We start from the raw sequence: 15505 nt of genomic DNA on the forward strand, positions 1-15505 counted from the left end.
TGCTTTAGATGTTGTTTCATCAGAAGTGACAATATTTGTTGACAATGTATTGGTGTAGAATAGCAAGACTGGGCACTTTCAACAACAGACACTGTTTCAATGTGAAGTTTCCTGAGACTGTTCACTAAGGATATAGTCAAGGTAAAGGTAAAGGGACCCCTGGCCATTAGGTCCAGTCACGGACGACTCTGGTGTTGCAGCGCTCATCTTGCTTTATTGGCTGAGGGAGCCGGTGTACAGCTTCTGGGTCATGGGGCCAGCATGACTAAGCCGCTTCTGGCGAACCAGAGCAGCGCACGGAAACAATGTTTACCTTCCCGCTGGAGTCCACTTGCACTTTTGATGTGCTTTCGAACCACTAGGTTGGCAGGAGCTGGAACCAAGCAACGGGAGCTCACCCCATTGCGGGGATCTGAACCGCCAACCTTCTGATCGGCAAGCCCTAGGCTTTGTGGTTTAACCCACAGTGCCACCTGCGTCCCTCTCAAGGATATAGTAATGCATTTCAATTAGTTATTTCAGCCTCACCAATTTTGCAGTGGTTTACTATACGGTACAATGTTACATCGCGGGTCCCTACAATGTTAGGGATGCGGGTGGCGCTGTGGGTAAAACCTCAGTGCCTAGGACTTGCCGATCGTATGGTCGGCGGTTCGAATACCCGCGGTGGGGTGAGCTCCCGTCGTTCGGTCCCAGCTCCTGCCCACCTAGCAGTTCGAAAGCACCCCTAAGTGCAAGTAGATAAATAGGGACCGCTTTATAGCGGGAATCTCATGTAGAATCATTGGTTCCTCAGTGGTAGTTTGTGAAGGATCTCAAACCCAACAGCAAATTGAGGAGTTTGTGATCAGTTACTACCTGGAATGCTCACCCCAGAAGGAAGTTGTTGAATCTCTCACAAGCCCATGTGGCAGCAAAGGTTTTTCTTCATTGTGGGCATATTGCAGCTCAGCAGGACTGAGCGAACATGATGCATATGTTATCACTTGCAAGCTGGCTGGAGACTGTCCCTGGAGGAGAACTGCTGCTAATTCATAGGCAGAGAGATCTGCTGAGACACTGATGGCTTTCTTTGGGTTATGAAAGGCTAAAAGAGGAGCTGTGTGAGTGCTTTTTATAGCTATAAAAGCTGTTCCTTGTGCCACACTCCAATACCATTAATGTCAGCAGCTTAAATGGTCTCTCGTTGGTTTTGACTTTACCAAGTGAAGTAGAATTTTCTCCACATGTGTGACCATGCCCATGAACTGGCAAACCTCACTGATACTTTGAAGATCTGGGAAATAGCTTGGACCTTTTCTAGGTCTGGTTAGGAACAAAGGAAGTTGCATTATACTGATTCAGACGATTGGTCCATCTAAGCCCAGTGATGTCTGCATTGACGGGCAGTGGCTCATCAATGTCTCAGACGGGGTTTTCTCCCAGCCCTATCTGGAGATACCAAGAACTGATACTGTGATCTTCTGTTTGTAAGGTAGTTGCTCTGCAACTGAGCTATCTTCTTCCCAATAATCTGGCCAAGTAACTTAATATTTGTTTCCGAAAACTCACATTTTTCATTGAGTGTGATGCCAGATTCTTCTAGTCATTTCAATACAGCAAAGAGTCAATGGTCATTAGCGATGAAGGAGAAATTTGATTCAGGTTGCATGTAAAGGCCGCCTTGGTTCCCTTTTATTGACTGATCTGCTGCATTGTGTATGTTTTCATCCAGTTCTCTGCCAGTGATTCATCCACTGTCTTGGAAGTAATCTTAACTTCATGAAGAAAGTGAAGGGCAGATGGAGAATGTCAACCTAGGAAGGTAGCCCATCTAGGAGAAGAAAAGCTCTGATCCTAAACCTCCACTTGCTTGTGGGATATCTTCAGGAGAAGAAAAGGCTAAGCAATAAACCCTACACAAATTTGGAGTGGAGTCCCATAGATGGTTGGATGGTACTTTGTATTCCTTCTTCCAGCAACTCCTGCAGCCAAGCTGGGGCCAAACATATTGCTCTGTTTTCCTTTGGAACGCATCAGTGAGGCCAAGGGTGGGTGGGTGGCGTCTAGTTGTCTGGGCAGCCCGGGACCTCCATACAGACTGCCCAGGTTTGTGCTCCGGGGAGGTCACGTAGGTGCTGCTAACGCAGTGGTTTGACTTCACCCCCAAATGTGCACTCCATTGCCTCTCGAGACAGATGGATGCCAACAATAGTGGAGTCTCATAATCTATGCGGTTGGGGCCTACTTTTTTTGGTGATTTAGAATTTCAGAGTGATGGTATGGAAGTCTGAAAGTGCCCCTGAGGGCCTGGCATGGCCACATACTGGAGACTTCCACCATGGAGCTGACACAGCGAAAAACAAAGCCAAGCCAACTCAGACCTACCTTAAAATCTCAAATGATGCCTATATTGACACATATCAGTATGGACCTTTGACAAGAAGAGGAAAGAAGAAAGCATACATAGGAGTAATTGTATTATGTGAGCCTCAGTAATTTTTAAAGTTTGTGTAAACTATGAAGGATTTTTTTTAAAAAGTCATTAAAAGTAGGGTTGTGCACCACCAACAGTATTCAGACAGGAAAATAACAGGGTCCATTCTGCAGTACTTCAGAGGCTGTTTGGTTAGGCCTAGGGCTTTGAATCCAAATCCCACTATAAAAAGAACAACAACCTCCACAGTCACTATTATGGAATTTTACTTTTTATTTTTTTTAAAAAAAGACTATAACGGTTTTCTTTTCACAGAACTGTATGAAATTTGCAGGCTCAACAAATTACAGACAAATAAGTTCAGTGGTTTTCCTTTTGAACTTGGTACATTTACATGTGATACAAATCTCAACACCAGCCCAAAATGCTTTGGAGATCCCTGCTTTGATTCTGGACTGGTTTGGGTTGAACAATCCCAAATCTCTCTAAAGCAGCTCCTCTCCGGTTCTGGATTTGGGATTCATTCAAATGTCTTGCACACCCTTTGCAAAAAGTAAGCACAAATAATAGTGAACTTTTTACATGTGCTTTTAAAGTGGAATTAATGGGACATTTATTGCCTCTTATGTTAATAATTAAATACACAAATAAGTTTATTGGGACTGAATGCAGCAACCCTTTGAACAACATCTATAAAATTTAAGCTGCTAGCATTTAATAGCATGTAATTTTAATTAGGTTTTAACGTCTCATACAGAGACCATTAAATGCAAAGGTCATGAAGTGGTGAATTTTCAATGGAGTTGAATTTGGGTGTGAAAAACAGTTCAGGGAGGGATGGAATCTTAGCCTGTTCAGGTGCAAGAAAAAAGCTAAACAGCTGAGACTTAGCTTGCATTTATTTTGTTTCTGTATACACATTGTGGAGATTTCTGGGCATCAAACTGATACGATGACAATATTGCTTCTGGAAATTGTGTGGGTGTTGCTGTTTGTTGTTTAGTCAATGGCAATGCGGGATCAGATTTGTGGGGACATCCTGATTCCCCTACCAAGGCTGCCATTACTGAACCAAAAACAATTGCACAACCGCCAGCTGTATCATTATTGTCACACCTCTATAATTAGCTGCAATATCAAAAGTATCACAAGGAAATATATGATTAATGCTGTACATTGGCAAACTTGCCAGAACATTTTGCAATCTGTAAAAGAAAAAAAAATGTGGTTGCAGATCTTTAATGAAAATTTAGATTCTGTCACTCTCATTCTTCCCCCTCTTCCCCTGACTTCTTGTACATCTTAAGGAAGATATTCAGGGTAAATTGGATCCTCTTTTTTTAGGCTTCTGATGAGCTTTCTGTTCTGTGATTCATACACTGTCATTACCATCAAACATAAAAGGTCAATTTGCTGTGTCAAATCCTTAGAACAGGCTAAAAAGGAAAGCAGTAAATGGGGATATATTGTCGATATCCGTCTGCTCTGTAGAGAGCAAGTTTTGCCTTTGAAAGCTACTCTGTGATGATAACACAGGACATGGACTGCCATTTGCCGTGGTTGGAGTTTTCCAGCCAGTGCAAGTATGGTGTAGTGGTTAGATTGTTGGCCCTTGACCTGGGAGATCAGAGTTCAAATCCAAGCCATGCTGGTTAAAGTGACATAAGAGTGATTTAAATATATGGTGCGGATATGTCACGTGTGATTAATGTCACGTTCTCTGGCCCAGAGAACGTTGTTTATTTGCATCTCCCTTTCCTAATTCACAGTCAACCTCCTGCTTATTTTCACTCAGATCAGTTTAAGGAATGACCTACTTTGTGATCATTTTTCCATGCAAGAGCAAAAGCCCTTCCTGAAATCTTCTTCAGTCTATCCCAGATGGTTTAATATTAGAACATGGTGGAGGCCTTGGGGAGCTTATGTGACCCAGAAAACCTACTAATCAAGAAGGCAATGAAGCACATGGCATTGCTGTATGTAATTCCTCCTTAGAAAGGCTGTGTTTGTGGAGAAAGAGAAGGAGGAAAGCATATAGTCAGGCAGATTTGAGACTTACAAGTTTTTAAATTGCTGTTCAATGGGGGGGGGGGGGAGATTACCATTTCAAATGGTAATTTTGGAATGTTCCTGAGCCGTATGTATTGCTTGGTTCCTTTTAAAGTTCCTATTGGTTTTCTCTGTCCTATGCATTTTCATTTACTATCTTTCATTTACCATCTTTCTCAACTAGTATAAAGGTCCTTCCATGGATCAGTTGGACTACAATGGTGGACTCTGCAAATAAAATACAGTGGTACCTCTAGTTACGAACTTAATTCGTTTTGGAGGTCCGTTCTTAACCTGAAACTATTTTTTTTTAAAATATTCTTTTATTAGGAATTTCAACATAACAATTTATCAAAAATATATCATCCTTATTTCCCCCCTGTTTTAGAAAAATGAGAAACCGAGAGAAAGAGAAACTGACATATTCTCTTTTTTTTTAATAATTTTTTTATTGGTTTTAGAAAAATTTTTAAGACAATACAAACATATAAAAAGACATACAAACACGTATAATTTCATAACCTTCCCCCCCCATAAACCGTGTTTCTCCGACTTCCCCATACCTCCCCTTTCTGCATCCCAATGTCCAAAAGTTTTTAGCAACTCTGAATATATCTGTCAATCCTCTGTCCTCTTGGTCTTTCCTTCAACCTAGTCTTATATCGCTGTATCCCTTTCTTGCTCAAACCTCGACATTCTAACATTCATCAAGTTTATAATAGTCCTTAAGGTAGATTTTGAATTTCTTCCATTCTTCTTCCGCCGTCTCCTTTCCCTGATTGCGGATTCTGCCAGTCATCTCAGCTAATGGAAACTGACATATTCTCCGATCCCTAGTGTAGTGACATCCACTTCCCACAGTAGAGAGGGTGAGAATAATGGGTGCACCACAAAACTAGATTCATATCAGGATCCTATTTGCATGTAAACTCCCTGAAGCAGCATGGCAATTCATTCATGGATGTCTGCTTCCACACGTGGATGTTCCCTGGCAGATGAGGTTTACAGACAAATCATTGGCTCTGTTGCTGTGTTCATCTTATTTTGGTCTAATTCACCTGATTGAGTTTTTCTTTCTTTCTTTCTTTGGCATGGTAGATTAACTACATGGTGATTATTTCACCAATGTCAGTTTTTGCTTTGTGACTGGAGAGGAGTGTTTCTTCCCCACCTCCACTCCTGTCAAAGAAAAATCCAGTTTGAATGGTTTGCCCTGGCATAGTAAATGCCACCTTTCATCACCTGAGGCTACATTCAAGTGGAATATTTCCCATGCAAAACTGACATTTAAATTGACATTTTAACAGCAACACAAGAACCAGGGTTTAGTAATCCCAATTTATTTTTTAAACAAAGTAAACCTTTCAATTGTGCAGCTTTTAGAATGATTTCATGAAACAGATCCTTAGGTTATTACAGCAGCAATCCAAAATATACTGACAGTGGAATAAATAAGGCTTACTTCTGAATAAATGTGATTAAGTATGGGATGCGAAGTCTTCACAAAAAATCTAAGGTAAGGAACTGCAAGTATTTGAGTGTGTGGGTCATTAGATGTATGTAGATGGATAAGGACAGCAGAGTGAGCAATGCTTTACTCATTCATCAGATACATTTATGCTCTAGCTTTCAAGGAAAGAAACCATCCCAAAACAGCTTATATTGATTTAAAAACAAAACAATAGTATAAATACAATTAAAATCAGTCAAAATAACCACACCAGCAGCTAATGTATGTATATGCATACAAAAATATGTATGTTAGGAGAAAATAGTTGAGGAATTTTCATGAGGGCTTTCTTCTTTTAAAAAACAAAAAGTTGATATGGAAATGTGGAGAATTAAAGAATGGAAAAATGGGAGAATAAGAGAAACCAAATTTGACCCATTCAGGCTCTTGACGGGCTCCTGGAAGTTGCTGGAGTACTCAATGGGGACAACACACACACATTCACATTCACACACACACACACACACACACACACACACAAATTAATACCTGGGAGCTGTGCATTATGCTTCCCTTATCCAGGCGGATTGAGGCCTGTTGGCACCCAGCCTTTGAATTCCTTGCAACATGGGGAAACCACCCCCTGTTAGAGCCTCATCACTGGATCTGACAGATTTTCCTGCTGTCCTTCTCCAAACCAGGAGGAAGGGCACAGAAATATTCCTCTCCAGTGCCCAGGTTCAAGTATCAACTGAAACATTTGCTTGCAGGTGCCACTTGTAATAACACCAATCTTTCTTATCACTTCATGCACTTGAGTTTTTGCTGTGTGCCCGACACCAGTGGTGTTTGAATGACGAATTGCCACCGGGTGCAGGAGGACCCGCATGACCCTCCTGTCTCTTCATATCATCTGTCCTCTGATGTGGCCTCCTGGTCTCTGTCCATGCTGCCGGCTACCATTGTACCTAGTCCTAGTCTGTACTCCCAGTGTCGCGGCCGGTGGCCTGCATGTTCGGAGAATGACACTGGCACTCAGATTGTCAGTTCTCTTAATACTCTTGTCAGTTTCTGAGCTATTGTCTGCTCTCTGCTTCCTGCTGCTTCATTCTTTTCCCTGACTGAATACAGAGTGGTAATGTTTTTGATGGGGACTCTCTGCCAGGCGCTGACATCTATGGAAACTACATGCTGACATGCTAACTTCCTTTTGCCTGTAATGAACTAATGGTGTTAACCTCAGTAGTGTAGTGGCAAATCCAGGTGTGAAGGGTCCCTTTTTGATTGTCACAGCCACTCCCCCTCAAAGCCACATTCCTTCTAAGATTACATAGCCTCCTAAGATTATGCAATAATCTCATAATCATATGGCAATAAAAATTAGGGGTGCACTGTAACAATCAATACAGATCTCCATGTGTTGCCTTAAATGTGTGAGTGTGTGCATGTGCACATGTGCGCGCGCACACACACACACAGGCAAATGATTGGGAATGCTCCAATACCACAATTTGGAGTGACTTAAGTTGTGTTTTCCATGAAATTCCATTGTACGTAACCAAAGTTGCCCAGCATTGTCTTGAAACCGAAGCACCTTGTGCTTAGCATTGGAGTACACAGTGAGTAAATAGCTCCCCTTTCATGCTTATTGAGCAGCTCAGGGATATTGGAGACAGGCTCCACTGCCAAAATAGTAAAGGGGTTTCAAACACCCTCTTTGTGACCCAGTTTACTAACAGTAAATGATTACCAGGACTAACTGGCCAAGTTGGTCCTACTAGGGCCAGCAAGGAGACCAGGGAAGAATTTAAATGTGGGGTACCAGAAGGGTTTCTAGGAAAAGGAAAAGGAAAAGGAAAAGGAAAAGGAAAAGGAAAAGGAAAAGGAAAAGGAAAAGGAAAAGGAAAAGGAAAAGGAAAAGGAAAAGGAAAAGGAAAAGGAAAAGGAAAAGGAAATAGAGGATCAGGCTAATTCAAATTGAAGGCCAGGCGGAATAGCTCTGTCTTACAGGCCCTGCGGAAGGAGATCAAGTCCTGCAGGGCCCTAGTCTCATGGGACAGAGCATTCCAACAGGTCAGAGCCATCACTGAAAAAGCCCTGGCCCTGGTGGAGGATAGTCTGGCTTCTTTAGGGCCCGGGATTGCCACTGATTATCTACTCTGACTGCAGGGGCTATCCAGGGTTTCCAGAAAAGGTCTTTCCCATCACTTGTGACCTAATCCTTTTCATGGGATCACAGAATTGTAAAGTTGGAAGGGACCACAAGGGTTATCTAGCCCATGCCCCTGCAACGCAGGAATCTTTCACGTAATGTGGGGCTTAAACCCATGATCCTGAGATTAAGTCTCATGCTCTGCTTACTGAGCGATTGAACACGATATGGATGGATCTGGGTCTTTCTTCATACAAAGCACACACTCTACCAATCAGTGGTGTAACTTCTAAGGGCCCCCAAACTCTTAACTGAACCCAGAACCCAGAACCCAGAACCCAGAACCCAGAATCCAGTACAGGTATTTGGCATGCTTTTTTCTCTTTGTCAAACAGGAATAGGTTGACTTCTCTCTGAAGTCTCTGTGTCATTTCTTGGGGGCCATGGATTCTTTACTTGAATCAAAGGTTCCTGCCTTTGAACTAAGCAGAGGAAGGGCTGACCCAGTTACAAATTAGGACTATCATCCATTCCAAGGTATTTTCTAAATAAGTGAAACAAGGTGCATGCCATACAGTAGTTTTTATTTATCAAGTAAATATTCTTTAGGCACACTTTATTCATCTTGGTATAGCTTTAACCCATCAAGACCTTAAGAACCAATACAGACTTCCTTTCTTCTAAACAAAAAGGGGGGGGGGTATCTGTTGACAAAGTTCCTCACCATTATTCATCCCCACCTCAAAATGGCAAGTCTCTCATTTGCTTAGTGGATTTCCCCTCCCCTCCTTGGAACCCACCTAGAGTACAACATGAGACTTCCTGAATCAGAAAGAAGTGTTTGCCCAATGAGAATGTAAAGTACTGGGTTGATGGTGCCACTCAGAGAAGTGAACACGAAAGCCAATGAGGAGATGGTTGCAAAATCACGGTGCAAGGCAAAGAACAAATTCAGGGGGGCCCAAGTGACAAGGGAGAAAAACATCCCAAGCAAAATTTCTGTGCAAGGTTCTCCTTGCTCACCTAAGTTGCGCCAGATCTTGATGACCAGTGTCTGGGTGGAGATGACCATTAGTGGAGCAAAGATCATTAAGGTGATGATAATGATTGACTGCGGGTCAAGCCCCAAATTGAAAAACAGTAACAGCCAGCAAGACAGAGCCCAGAGAAGAGCAGACACAATAGCAGATAGGAGAACAGACAAATATTTTGGACTGTGACGTCGGTGCCAAATAGGAAAGAGGCCAACCAAGAACCAATCAATAATGATGGACATTAGGAAATGCATGCTAGTACCTTGCATGAAGAAAAATAGGTATGCCAGTAACAGGAACAATTTAACAAGAGCATCACTCGAATCCTCACAAGTGCAAAAGAATATGAAGATACTGCACAGAACTAACAGGGCACCAAAATCAGCTACAGCTAAATTCCAGATGTAGACAGTGAAGAAAGTCTTTCTAATACGGAAGAGGAGAAAGACGAAGATGGTTCTGTTCCCAAAAAGCCAAAGCATGAAAATGAAGATAATGAAACGAGCAATCATACGATCTTGTAATAAGCATGTCAGAAAGTTCTTTGTGTGCTCACATGGACAGGGAATATTTTCTAAAACTTGCAAATATTCAGTGGGAAGATGTGTTTCGTTCAGTACAGTCATATTCAAACCACCACTTCTTAGATGCTGGCCTCTTCCACATATGGTCCTGTTAGCTGAAGGAAGAAGGAAGTCCTCCTAAAGAGACAAATTCCAACAATTTAAAATTGGAACTGAATGCTGAAAGTCAATTCACAATGAATGGAGAAGGAAGCTGGCCACGTATGTTACCCAGTGCAGGTGCTATATCACCTCCTAGCAAAGTGTAGCTTGCAAATAGTGAGCCAGGCTCAGCAAAGCACAACATCCTCCCTAACTTAACTGGCATATATTTCTCTCTCAGGAATGCATGCAAACAGAAGATCTGATCAAAGGTCCATCAAAGGTATCCAGACCCAGGACCCACTTTTAACCCAAACCCTTCTTAATTTTCTACCATATATTTGCATGGTGGTTCTCCTGTTGTGAACCATCTTAGATCAGGTCTTAACCCACTAGTAGGCACTGACCCACTAGTTGATAATCAGTAATCTAGTCCAGGGGTTGGCAACATGTGGCCCATGGGCCGGATCTGGCCCACGAAGACCGTTTTACCAGCCCAGGAGCCTCCCCCGAACCAAACCGAGCTGCCTGTGGCACAGGGACTCACCAAGCGGCACCAGAAATCATGTCTGTGCATGCGCAGATACCGGAAATTGCTTTTGTACATGCACAGATGCCGAAAATCACTTCCGCGCAGGTGCAATTTTTGGCATCTGGGTATGCGCAGAAGCAATTTCCAGTGCCACAGACATGTGCAGACGTGATTTTCGGTGTCATGCTGTGCTGGCCTGGCCTACGGATGATCTCCGAGGGAGTGATCCGGCCCATGGCCGGTAAGCCTTGCCAACCCCTGATCTAGTCCATCCTTCTGTTTCCAAGTGCTTTCAAGATGCTTCTAGAAACTATACAAGTGGCATTTAAAAGTGACAGCTCTGTTTGCCCTCCCTGCAACTGTTATTCAGAGGTATAATTGGCATACTGCTTTTACCATGGAATTTACATTGAGCTATCAATGTGGAGTTCAGAGCTCAGAGCTATCTTCCATGATCTTTTGTAATCCCCATTGGCAGTCCTATGAATTGGTGGCTATCCACAGCTTGTGGCAGTAAATTCTCTCCCCTGTGGCTCAGATTTATATATTCATAGTACATAACAATGCTCTGTGTTGAGCAGGCTTGTACTTGACCAGTGTCTAAGGCAGAGCTTTCCAAACTGTGTGTCACGACACATTGTGTGTCGGCTGAGGTGTAGGTGTGTCGCGTGAACACTCCCCATGCTCCTTCTGGGGCTGGAAAGGAGTTAGTTTAACCTCCGGTTTGCTAGTAAAACTGAATTACTGTGTTGCCAAATGATGCATGTCTAAAAAGTGTGTCACCAGCATGAAAAGTTTGGAAAGCTCTGGTCCATGGTATATTTTGAAGTTGGTTGACAAACCATGAGGTGACCTTGTAAGCATTGGCCGTGGTTCGCAACACAAAACCCCTGGCTTGTGGGTATAGCAAACTAGAGAAGAGAGGGAGGAATTTGTACCAGAAAGGGGAGAAGTAAGCTTGCATTCTGGGACTGGTGTTTAATTTGCAAGCCATGGTTTGTAGACAGGCAGTGCCTTTTCTGCCCCAGGTCAATACGTGTGGCAGAAAACACTTACTTTTGTTTCTGAACAATTTGTCAAAACAGAAGAAACCTGGTCACTTCCTGACAGCTGGATGACGCCCCAAAGCCCAATCCAAAGAAGCAATGACATTCCTTCCTATTTTCTTCTGTGAAAAAAAGAGAAAGTATCAGTAGTGACTGACATACTGCTCATACTGCATGGGGGGAGGAGAGAGGAGATTGTTCCACCAGGCAAGCAGAAATACTCATGTTGATGGAGCAGTCTCCATAGCACAACTTCGAAATCCACCTGTTAGGGTTCCAAGGGGTTGCTCGAGAGCAAGCAGGCAAATACCTCCCTGCTCGGCTGTGAAGCCTTGCTTTTGATGCCAAAATATCTGTCCAGAGCGCCACTCTCCCATGGCTGGCTCATTCACTGGCAGAATCCAGAGTGGGCGGTCCTTAAACCTTCCCCAGCAAAGTAGTTTTTTGACGCCCAGTCTGCTCCTCCCCTCTCGGCGCGAAAGCTTACTGTGCAAGGAGGGCGTGGGTAACGGAGGACCTGTCTCCTCCCCGCTTTGCCCAGGCAAGGTGTCCTGGCACCGCCTTGCCTCCTCCGAGCCCTGAAGCTCCTCTCCACTGGCGGCAGGGTTACTCTCCTCCGCTGAGGAGGAGCTGCTTCCCACGATCTTTGGGGGCTCTCTGTAATCCATCCGGCTTTTCCCCTCTCCCCCCTGAGCTGATGGCAGTTCCCTGACACCACCCAATGGATTTACTTCTTCACCATGCACTTTTCTCTGTCCTCACTGTTTACAGCCCCCACCCCCCGTCCCGTATATATATGTACTTGTATCTCAAAATAACATATCATACATCTGATGAAGTGGGCTGTAGGCCACAAAAACTTATGGCATAAGCCCCATGCCATAATAGTCTTCAAGGTGCTACTTTTTGCTGCAGCAGACTAATACGGCAACCCCATCTTCAAGCTGGAATGTTACTACACCCATATTGCAAATGGCGGAGTCATGGTGGATTTCCTAAGGCCATCTAGTGACTTCATGAATTAGCATAAAGTTGAACTGGGGACTGTCATATTCACAGATCATGCTCTTAACTGCTATATCGTATCAGTTTCGCAACTGCATAATCAAAATTCCACCCTGAGCCACCCCAAGGATCTTTTGGGAGGAAGGGAACGATGTAAATTAAATACATACATACATACATACATACATACATACATACATACATACATCTGAGCTCTCTCAGGCCCATCTCCAAGTTGTTGACTAGCACACATCTGCTTAGTAATATTGTCACTACTCAGTATTAGTCATGTCAATGCATGACAGGTGCAATTTCAAATTGCAGGTTCACATTCAAGCTTTGGCCTATATAGGATGTTCAACAAAACAAAACAAAACAAAACAAAACAAAACAAAACAAAACAAAACAAAACAAAACAAAACAAAACAAAACAAAACAATGTCTGAAAATAGTAAAGCAAATAATCAACTTACAGTAGTAACAATGAACAAGCTTAAACATAAAGGAAACCTACCCCCTGCCAAAAAAAGTTGTTTCAGCAAGAATAGTGTCTGTTATCAGTTGCTACTTGGATAACGTTCATGTAACAGAATCTGTTCTGTTGTTTTGCTTCCACCCTCCTCCCTGATGTCCTCTCTCTCCTCTACTTTTCCTTCCTCTACTCCTTCAGTCCTCTCTTGGGTTTCTTCTCCTCTAACTGTCACCAACTGACTTGTTAATTGTCTTGCTCTTTCCTGGCATTCTATGCCCCCACCCTTAACATGTCATTCATGCATTCTAGCACCCATATTCTATTCTGTGGTGTTACATAGGAAGCTGCTTCATTCCAGGCTAGACTATTTATATTTGCCCACCCATCTAATGTGGTTTACTCTGACAGGTAGCAGCTCCCAAGGTCTTGGGCAAATGTCTTTTCCATCGCTGACTACCTGATCCTTTCAACTGGGGATATTGGGTATTGAACCTGGGATTTCCTATATGCTTGCAAAAGAAGTATACACCTGGGATAGCTCAGTCGGTAGAGCATGAGACTCTTAATCTGAAGATTGTGGGTTCAAGCCCCACATTGGGCAAGAGATCCCTGCATTGCAGGGAGTTGGATTAGATGCCCCTCACGGTCCCTTCCAACTCTGTAATTCTATTCTACTCTAGTAGCAAACAATGCTCTCTATCCCTATATGCTTCTCCTGCTGGCTTCACCTTTGATAAACAACCTTCAGGAAAGTGATTTTTTTTAACCTCTTCTCCAACCAACCAAACTTTTGACATGGTCAATGCAACTTCATACATGCTCTTTCCTCCTTTGGTAACCAAAGAAACTCAGGTCACCAGTACTTGAGAAAATGATAGCTTGTCTCTCAGGCCCCCTTTCCTGGTTTTAGGACCTGAACATGTTGTACAAATGAAACTGGACTCTCTAGAGGCATCTTTAGTCTCATTCATATTTAACATTTCCATTAGACTGGAACATTTTAATTTGAATCTCACCATCCATAACGTTTTTGGTTCGGAATTTTTCCACTCTGTTGTATAAGCAAATTTTAATCACACTGCTTTGTACTTTTGCGTCAGGCATGATTTCTCATGGACCTCCTTTCTTCACCTCCTTCTTTTCTTCTCAAAGCCTGTTCTATCAGCGCAGCTGGGTCTCATTTAGCAGAACTGAACTGAGTAAATATGTTGCCAGTGACAAATTAAGTGACAGATTTTGCCTTTGCATGATTGCGGACTAACTACTCAACTCTGAAATTTATTTTCATGCAAAACTCTTCCACTGTAGCTTTCGAAAGCAACTCTTGATCTGCAAAAAAATCTCCTGTCAGTGTTCACCAACCAGAATATATGCAGTCATTATGTGACATTTTGCTTGTTGCTCTTACTTGGATACAAAACCTATGGGTAGAATTGCAGGATCATAGAAGTGTAAAGTTGGAAGGGACCCTGAGCTTCATCTAGTCCAATCCTCTGCAATGAAGGAATCTCCACTAAAGCATCCATGACAGATGGCTATCCAAACTCTGCTTAAAAACCTCCAAGGAAGGAGAGTCCACCATCTTCTGATGGAGTCCATTCCACTGTTGAACAGCTCTTACAATCAGAAAGTTCTTCCTGATTGTTTAGTCAGAATCTCTTTTCTTGTAACTTGAAACCATTGTTTTGGATCCTACCCTCTGGAGCAGGAGAAAACAAGCTGTTTCCATTTTCCATGTGACAGCCATTTAGATATTTGAAGATGGCCATCATATCTCCTCTCATTCTTCTCTTTTGCAGGCTAAATATACCCAGCTCCCTTAACCATTCCTCATAAAACATGGTTTCCAGACCCATGATCATCTTGGTTCTGCAATGTATTGGCAGAAAGGAATTAAATCTGAATCAAAACAGAAATATTTCTATTTTCCCCATTGGATTGCTTGATCTGAAGGCCACATTTGTTGCTCTAAAAATTAAATTGGTCAGCTTTTTTATTCAGATTGCAATATGGGAACAAGTCCAGTAAATGAAGGAGTAAACATGTATAGAATTGGGTTTGAAAGCCCAGAGACTAGACAAAGATTAACAGCAAAGAGCAGAGATCTGAAACCAATAACTGAAACTGCTGCTATGTTGGTAGGAGCAAAGTGATCACAGCATAGAGATCTATCCTACAGCAGCTACACTGGTACTGATGTTACTGGGTTAAATCTGAGGTGCTGGCTTTGACTTTTAAAACAGTCTCAGACCTGGTTTTCTAAAGGACTGTTTATAGAATCATAGAATTGTAAAGTTGGAAGGGACCCTGATCATCTAGCCCAATCCCCCTGCAATTCAGGAACATGCAGCTGTCCCACATGGGGATCAAACCTGCAATCTACAGCTGGATCATATAGTAATATGGTAATTAGGACAGTGGTGGTTAATGTAGATTCTGTAGTTAAACTCAGTGATACTCAGGGCTTTTTTTCCAGCCAGAACTCACCAGGGGCAGTTGGCTGCACAGTATTGGGTTTAGGAGGCCTGATTTACGTGTCCAAACTACATGTATCATCCAGTGCAAAAAAGAGGTTGAATGAACATACTTAGTACCTATGGGACCGCCTCTCCTTGTATGCCCTGTGGAGGACCTTAAGGTCCACAAATGCCAACACCTTGGAGGTCCCAAGTTGCAAGGTCTTA

At 42.8% G+C, this 15505-nt stretch overlaps 1 protein-coding gene across 3 annotated transcripts; it reads right to left on the reverse strand.

Moving 5' to 3' along the window:
• Positions 1–8634: 8634 nt before the first annotated feature.
• On the reverse strand, positions 8635–13071 carry LOC310713792 (proto-oncogene Mas-like). 3 transcript variants are annotated; one of them, XM_083518361.1, is made up of 3 exons: positions 12864–13071; positions 11355–11466; positions 8635–9802 (listed from the first exon to the last, which is right to left on the reverse strand). In XM_083518361.1, exons 2-3 carry the CDS (start codon positions 11448–11450, stop codon positions 8834–8836), a joined length of 1065 nt encoding a protein of 354 aa, XP_083374487.1. In that variant the 5' UTR covers positions 11451–11466; positions 12864–13071; the 3' UTR covers positions 8635–8833. The 3 variants fall into 3 exon arrangements, with proteins under 3 accessions (XP_083374487.1, XP_083374488.1, XP_083374486.1); XM_083518362.1 differs by having other exon boundaries at positions 11355–11463; positions 12860–13071; XM_083518360.1 differs by having other exon boundaries at positions 12823–13071.
• Positions 13072–15505: the final 2434 nt, after the last annotated feature.

The sequence above is a fragment of the Podarcis liolepis genome (genome assembly GCF_965112155.1).
Source record: "Podarcis liolepis genome assembly, chromosome: 8".
NCBI lineage: Eukaryota > Metazoa > Chordata > Lepidosauria > Squamata > Lacertidae > Podarcis > Podarcis liolepis.